Source organism: Gracilinanus agilis, chromosome 2 (genome assembly GCF_016433145.1).
Source record: "Gracilinanus agilis isolate LMUSP501 chromosome 2, AgileGrace, whole genome shotgun sequence".
NCBI classification, from domain to species: domain Eukaryota; kingdom Metazoa; phylum Chordata; class Mammalia; order Didelphimorphia; family Didelphidae; genus Gracilinanus; species Gracilinanus agilis.
This window is the reverse complement of record NC_058131.1, coordinates 615,653,927-615,662,307: the sequence shown is the minus strand read 5'-3', so window position 1 is coordinate 615,662,307 and position 8,381 is coordinate 615,653,927. Positions and strand designations below refer to the sequence as shown.

At 39.4% G+C, this 8,381-nt stretch overlaps 1 protein-coding gene across 1 annotated transcript in view; it reads right to left on the bottom strand.

The window, feature by feature from the left end:
* Positions 1–6,791: 6,791 nt before the first annotated feature.
* The window catches only part of CFAP58 (cilia and flagella associated protein 58), a 124,964-nt gene continuing 123,374 nt past the window's right edge, over positions 6,792–8,381 (bottom strand). Inside the window, exon 19 of the mRNA XM_044660175.1 lies at positions 6,792–6,938. Coding sequence (XP_044516110.1) covers positions 6,792–6,938 — 147 coding nt within the window. The remainder of the gene's footprint in view (positions 6,939–8,381) is intronic.

The window sequence follows — 8,381 nt, the reverse complement described above, 5'->3', positions numbered from 1 at the left end:
TCAGTTTTTCCTCATATATAAAATCAGCTGAGGAAGGAAATGGCAAAGGGGCAGCTAAGTGTCTTATTGGATTGAGAGTCAACCTAGATATAGGAGGCCCTGGGATCAAATCTGGCCTCAGACACTTCCTAGTTGTGTGACCCTGGGCAAATTACTGAGCCCCAGTTGCCTAGCCCTTACCATCCTTCTGCCTTGGACCTGATACTTAGCATCAATTTAAAGACTGAAAGGAAGGGAAAGAAAAAGAAAGGAAGGAAGGAAGGAAGAAAGAAAGAAAGAAAGAAAGAAAGAAAGAAAGAAAGAAAGAAAGAAAGAGAGAGAGAGAAAGAGAGAAAGAGAGAGAGAAAGAAAGAAAGAAAGAAAGAAAGAGAGAGAGAGAGAGAGAGAGAGAGAAAGTGAGAAAGAAAGAAAAAGAAAGTCACTTTAAAGTCTTTGCCAAAAAAACTCCAAATAGGAACACAACTGAAAAATGACTTAATAACAAAAAAATGGGAATAATAATACATCTACCTTAGAGGGTTATTGTGAAGATCCAAAGAGTTAACATATAAAATGTTTTGCAAACTTTCAAGTACAATATAAATGCTATTTATTATTATCAATTATAATTATCATACTAACAGATGCCAAGAAGGCTACACTTCTCACTGCACTTATCTCTTCCCTCAGAAGACACTGAGAGACTTGTTCCATCCCTAGCACCTTGATTATACTTTACCTTTCAAAGTAGGATTTTCTCTGAGAACTCTTTGGATAGGTATGCCCTTCTTCTTTTCCTCCATATAAGTAAATGTTACTCATTCAATATCTAACAACATTCACAAATATTTAAATGCTTACCAAGTTCAAGATTCTGTGAATCCTTTCATAATATGGAGATAGGGGCAGTGGGAAAAAAAGGGAAATATGGGGGCACATTTGTCTGAAAAGGCAAATAAGGATTTCTTGATTGGTTGGGGAAAAACATTAAGGCCCCCATTGTCTTGCTTATTTATTAAAGACCTACCAAATGCCAGGCACAATGTTAAGCACAGAGGATAAAAAAGAAAGGCAAAAGCAGTTTGGGGCCTCAAGGAGCTCACAGTCTAATGAAGATGACATGTAGATACCTAGGTATGTGTGAAATTTTTACAGATAGAGTATTAGCTGTGAATAAAAGCAAGAAGGATGGAGGAGCTAGATCAGAGAATGAAGGAGGAGAGACTGGAAAGGTCTTGGTTGGTCATTAGTGTTGTCCATAAACCCTATTTCCTATTCCAAAATGAACCCGTTGGTCAATGAGCATTTTTAAGGCACCTACTATGTGCCAGAAATAACTCAAATTCTAATTTCTTCTATGAATCCTTCCATGATCACTCCAGCTCACACTTCACCTTCCCTTGGAAATATAAAAAGAACATGTACTATGTTTGTACTATGTGCAGACTTTTATGTGAGGTATTTAGTAGGGAGAGATCAAATTTAGATAAAACACAGACTCTGCCCTCAGGAACTTGCAATCTAATAACAAAGATAAGATCCCAACATATAACTAAACACATTTTTGGATGAGTGATTTGTAGAGTTATAACAGTATTGAATGCTGAGGGTGGAGGGGACCATTAACAACTGGAGGTATCTAGGAAGACTTCCTGAAACAATTGGACTTTTCTTTATAATGTCATTCATTGTATAAACTATTCTAGTTCTGTTCATTTCACTTGGCGCCAGTTCATGAAAATCCCCCCAAATTCCTGTTAAGGTTGTTGAGTTTGTAATTTCTTATGATGTAATAATATTCAATTACATATATATGTATGTATATACATACATATATATATTGAGATTTCTTTAGTCATTCCTCAATAGGTGGGTTTCCCCCTTGGTTTCCAGTTGTTGGGCTTTTTTTATTATGAAAAAAGCTATAAGTAGTTTTATATCTATGAATCCTTTTCCTCTTTCTCCAAATTCTGGGTAGATTGGTGGTGGATTAAGTATACATGTATAAATAAATACTAAGCATATAGACAGGGAATTAGAGATAGGGAAGGTTCTAACAATTGAGGGGATCGAGGGGCCTGTTATAGAAGGAAATACTTGAGCAGAGCCTTGAAGAAAGATAGATTTAAAAAATTTGCAAGTAGGGAAAGATTGCATTGCAGACATAGCAAGCAACCCTTGCAAAGGCAAAGAGAATGATGTTGATAAAGAATATCAGTATTGCCGTTTGAGTGAAATGAAAGATGTGGAATGTAATAGTACATAAGAAGCCTGGAAAAGTAGGCAGTAGACTGTGAAGGGCTTTAAATGTCAAAATGTATTTTATCCTGGAAGTTTCTGACTAGGAAAATGACATGGTCAAATTTGAACTTTAGGAATATTGAGCTGGCAACTGTGAGGAGAATAGGTTGGAGACAGGAAAAAAGGGAAGTCAATTAGGAAGATATTGTGCAATAGTCCAGGAGAGAGGTGATGAAAGCCTAAATTAAGGTGGTAGCCATGGGAATGGAGAGAAAGGGAAAGCTAGAAAAAAATGGTAAAGATGTAATTGATGTGACTTGTCCACTGACTGGATATGGAAAGTGAGGAAGAGGAGAAGGATGACTCCAAGATCTTGAACTTGGGTGACTGGATGGTGGTCCATGGAATGGTCCACTGAATAAGGCATTTTGATTTTATAGGGAAAATGTCTTAATTTAACTCACAGGGAGGTGAGAATAGATATATTTTCTAGTATCTTCTCCCCCTATCCTTCTCCAATGGAAGATTTTAAATCATGCCAGAAGAGGAAGGAGGAAATTGGGAGCCAGAGGTTGGTCCCTCTATTCTCCCCAGACAGAACTGGACCAGGCTGGAATTATATCCATCTGCTCTCTAAAATATTATTAGTTTAGGTAATATAATTTTAAAATTAAAGATTGATTCCTGATTTCAATTTCTTAATGGAAAAGGAAAACCCCAGTTCTATTTTCAAGGCTTACTTTTCACCAAATACCAGTTCCACAATGAAAATACTTAGCAAATAGCAAAGAAACCCACTTCTCCATATAGATAGCAAAATAAGTCAGAGTAAGTATAAACAGGAGAATATATATTTTTATATATGTATATATGCACATGTTAATGTGTATATATATATATGCATATATATATCAGACAATGCGAAGTGAAAGCATTCTCTAAATGGAGAGCAAGATTGAAATTACCGGATTTCATTCAAAGAAGAATTTTCCAAAATCTCTAGTCTATCATAGAAAGCTGTAAATAGGGACATAATGGGGACTACCCAGTCCTTAAAGTGGGGTTGACATTGTTCATCTTCTCGCTTGACTGGAAGTCAGGAGAGCTCAAAGAAATGGAAGAGACTGAATCTCTCTTCTCTCCTCTCTTGCCAAGTCTACCCTTCATGAAGGCATGCATAGATCTCCATCAGTGAGGAGGAAGTCCCATATAATGGGCTTTGGGGATCAGGTTACTTAATTAATACAATTATTATTTTCAAGTTGTTTGCCTCCCTAACTAGATTGTAAGCTTTGTATTGCACAATATTAATCATGAAACAGGTTCCCAACAAGACTTTGTTGAATGATTGAAGGGAAACACTAATCTGAGGCCAAAGGGAAGGTAGCTATAAGAAACAGTCTTTTCCCTAATCTTTCCCCAATCACTGTGTGATTCAGTCTCTGGGACTTTGCCATAGCCATCTTTCCTTCAAAGCATCATCAGAGGTTTGGCCCATATTTTCCCTAAGATATTATCTGCCACCCATTTTCTGCAGCACATTTCCCCCTTCCCTGACCAAGAGATGGAGCAGGGCAGAATCTTCTAACTTCTGCCCTGAGCCTCCAGAAACCTGGCACCGGGCCAAGAAAGATTTCCAGCCCATAAAGGGCCTAGGCACTGCTGTATCATCAGGAACAATTCAAAGTGAAAAAGGAGGGGTGGGTCCTTCTGGGAATCTGCCAAACCCTCCTGCCACCATATGAAGCTTCTCCCAGTGCTGTGGAAGCCAGCCAAGTACAGATGGAAACTTTATCAAACTCACCAGCAACAAACACAACACATAGTGCCCGGGTGGGGTGGGCTTTCACCTGTAGATGTATGTTGGACCTCTGACATCAGCCTAGTCTATTTGGGGAAATGGATTCATTTCTTTATCACCCGTGAACTACATTGGACTTTAACATTTCCAAAATTCCCATGGCTCTGGTCCCTCCAAGCCACTTTCCCGCTGAATTGGTTTTCTGACGGTGCCACTTTAAACATGATTCAAGAAAAATTACAGGGGCCTCCACTCCATCTGTCTCTGGAAATGGTCTTTGTGCTCAGATCCTTTGCCAGCGACACTCCATCTCCACAATTACCTTGGCTATTTTATCTTTATCTGTCTGAGACACTGAAGGGGAAGCAGCAGATAAGACTGATATTTAAGTGACTTGTTCAGCTTAAACACATTTGCACCTCCAGAGCATGGAATACCCCACCGGGGTCCTGGATCCTCCCAGAGTCAGGGGGCTACCTCTGTGTTGTCTTTAGATTTCAAGCATGATGAAGAGGAGCCGCCAGGAAGAGGTTTTAATTAAAACAGGGTTCAAGGTTATTCAAAGCCAAATTCTAACCAAAAATCCTGTCTCCCAGAGCACAGAATCCCATAGGTGGGCTTCTAGGGCTTAGGTATTGGATAAAATCTAAAATTAAATTTGAAATCAGATAATCATGTCAACTAACGAGATACAGGTTGAGCCCCATGGGATGAAAGGTCTGTCAACAACTTCCAGAAACAGGAAACCTTCTTAGCTTGATCTCTGATGCAAAAGCAATTGTCTAGATTTTGAGGCAAATGTTTTTGGTTTGAAAAGATAAAAGGGAAGACATTGAGAAAACAAGGATCTATAATAGTCTAAGCTATCAAACTCCCTTCCCCCAACCTGATAATTAATTAATAAATACATCTTTACTGAATATCTACTGTGTACAAGGGACCATGGGAGGGACAAAATAAATGAGTCACAGACTTGCCTACAAGGAGTTTACAATCTAATACAAGATACTTCAATGCTGTGATAGTTCTATGAATCTGTAATATGATTTCATCGATGTGGGTAGTCCAATCAATCAGTAAGTATTTTTTAAACAACAATGGTATGGATCATACATATCTCATCCGTGACTCCTCTTCCTGTACTGTACTTGGCTATGACCTCCTATAAATCCTCCACAGGGCATCTGTCCAATATGCCAGATTTCTACTAGACCTCCTACCTGTGGGTATCAATAGAGTACATAAGATGTCCATTAGTTATCCCTCACTCTTGCTACACAATTGGTCCAGCTTTTTCCTTTATCAAAGATCTCTCAAAGAACATCTCTTAAGCCAATTCTCCAGAACAACTGGAAACCCATTTACATTAAACACATATACGTTAAAAATAAAAAGTTAAGTATTCTGTCCTGAAGATCAAAAGAGTAGTATAGGCAGTATAACTACCATAGGAGTTTAGAGGAAAAGAAGATGAGACCACCCACTATGAGATGGGCTGGTCATGGATGTTTTCACAAGGAGGCAGGACTTAGGTTTAGCTTTGAAAAGTAGAATTCCAGGTGAGGAAATATGGTGATGCGTGAACCTGGTAGCTTTGGAAGATAATGACCAGTTTAGATAAAGCAGATAATTCATTTGTAGAAATTGGTGGGAAATAAAGTTAAGGTGGTAGGTTAGGATCAGATTATAGAGGACCGTGAATACCAGGATAGAGAGTTTGGATTTTTCCCATAGATTATAGAGAATGCATTTCTAATGAAGTGGATGCTAATAGTGCTGAGAAAAAGAAAGCAAAAGCTGCCCAGAGAAGCTACCTTCATCTGTTCTGCAAAGAAGATATTTCTGCTTCTAGCATGGGTTATTCATCATGGGAAGAGATGGAAATTGATTCCTACTCTCTGAGCAAGAAATTTTGCTATCTCCAGTGCCAAATACAGAGGAAACAAGGCAAGCAGTCAGATAATGCAGCCCTTCTTTAGCCCACTGACACATCTCTGGGACTACATTTCTTCCTAACCCTCCAGAATCTCCCTATTATCAACCTTTCCTTCTTTCCCTCCAGGAGGAACCCTTACAAATGCACACAAATACATAGCCCAGAAGTTCCCTTACCCATTTTTATCTAATAGGAAAAAAAATTCTAACTCACAGGCAACATTCCAACTCTGCATCTGTCATATTTATAAATTAAAGAGAGGCCAAATTTTCAGAGGACACAGGCCTCTAAGAAGAAGGGGGAGATTGTTATCTCTTAATCGCTTAGTCAGCTTAAAAGTTCTTTATAAATATCAGATTTTATAATTATGCCCTAGATCCTGTCCAGTCTTCTGGGGAGGGAAAAAGCAGCTAAGTGAGTGACTTATGAGGTAGATATTTAATATCATACCCATTTTTACAGATGAGAAAACCAAGGCTCACAGAGGCTTGAGCAAAGTTACATACCAAATGTTGGTGTCAAGATATGATCTCAGATCTCCTAATTCAGTCTGATTTTCTTTCTACTGTATCACATGACCCTAGAGTATCTTCTTCATCCAGGTGTTTGGGTGGTGAGCCCTATCTGTGAGCCAGGCACCCACTCTCAATCCCCTCAGATTTTTCTCTAGGAAACTCTTTCCTGGTCAAGAAGAGAGATCCTTAAGAAAAAAAATAAGAGGAGAAAGACCCTCTACTCTACCTTTCTCACTCTGAATATCCCCAAGGTGTCATGCCCAGCCTAGATAGTCTAAAAGACCCCAGCCAAATTCTGTGAGTTTCCTACATCTTTGGTCTAATTCCCTGTCATGCTGTCCATCTTCTTCATACCTCTAACCTCTCCTACACAGCTTTCTGGCAGTACTGTACCTGCTACCTGGATTACCAAGAGGAGGTTGAAGGGTTTTGCAGAAACACGCTTCCGGAACTTATTTTTTGCAACCTGAAGGAAAAGCAAACCACATGTACACAGCAGACAGACTTTGTCACCATGAACCTCAGAGCCATCACTTTGCAGATAATCATGACTGGGGTGAGAGGCACTGAAGCCAGTGGGAAAATGGGAAACTGACACCTGCAATTTCATATCCACAAGGTGCCCAGGCATTTAAACAGAAGTGTTATTCCAATTTTCTCACTTCCATTCTCCTTTAACTCCAGACCAAAGCAGGATACGCCTACTTTGATTTGATTTGTAGTCTGAATCCTTTAAAGAGACAGCATGTTCATTTTTTTAAAATTGGGCCAGATATAGGAAGAATAAAACATGGATTGGACAAATGGCTCTCAACACTAAGAGCCACTACAGAAGAATATCATGCAACTAATCCATTCTTGCTGCTAACCCAAAAAGTCAAAAAGCCCATGGAGGACTTTTTTTTCCTTGGGATTTCAGGCTCCCTAAGGGCTAATTTCTCTGAAAGCTGCATTAAACTAATAGCACTATAAAAGGTCCATTGTGAGATGTAATTGGTTTGCAGGACTTTCCTATAAAAATAATAAAAAGACTGCCAAAGGCAGTTTCCAAAGGTCAATTATCTTTGTGTTGCTTGAGTTGAGTGGAGGTCAGTCCCAGCATTCCATTTTATAGGTGTGTTAATCAAAACTAGGGCTGCCCTATCCATCTGACCTCATCAGCTGTCAGAGAGAGCAATGTGTTTCCACCTTTGGGTTGGTCCAAAAGAGTCTGGTTTGGATTCCCCTTCTCCCAACTAAAGACTGAGTCACCAAATTTAGAGAAAAGATGAAAGCATAGAAGTAATTGATGAAAAAAGTTGTGAGGATTCCCCTCCCACTTTCCCAGCAAACCAAAGAATAACAACTTCAACAGCAACCCACCATGTTGTCCTAAAGATTCCATGGTCTTGACTCAAATCTATGTGTAAAAGACAAAATCTCATTGGAGCCAGGTGGTGATCCACTTTAGACTGCTGACTCTAAAACAAAGGCCAGCCAACAACTAGCAGAAGAGTGGCTTTGCTTGAGGTCCTTCCTTGTAAGATGCTAAAAAATACTGGTGTTTCCAAAGAGGTACACAAGTCTTGGTAGAACTGTTGCCATGGCTACAGTAAGATGCAATAGGGAACAGCAGACAACTAAGGAATAAACCTTTGCAAGTTAGAAAGATCAAGAAGTCTAAGGCTCAAGAATGGAAGATGAGCAGCTAGGTGGCTCAGTGGATTGAGAGCCAGAGCTAAAGATGGAAAGTCATGGATTCAAACCTGGCTTCAGATACTTCCTAGCTATATGACCCTGGGCAAGTCACTTAACCCCAATTGCCTAATTCTTAATAGAAGGTAAGGGAAAGAAAGGAAGGAAGGAAGGAAGGAAGGAAGGAAGGAAGGAAGGAAGGAAGGAAGGAAGAAAGGAAGGAAGGAAGGAAGGA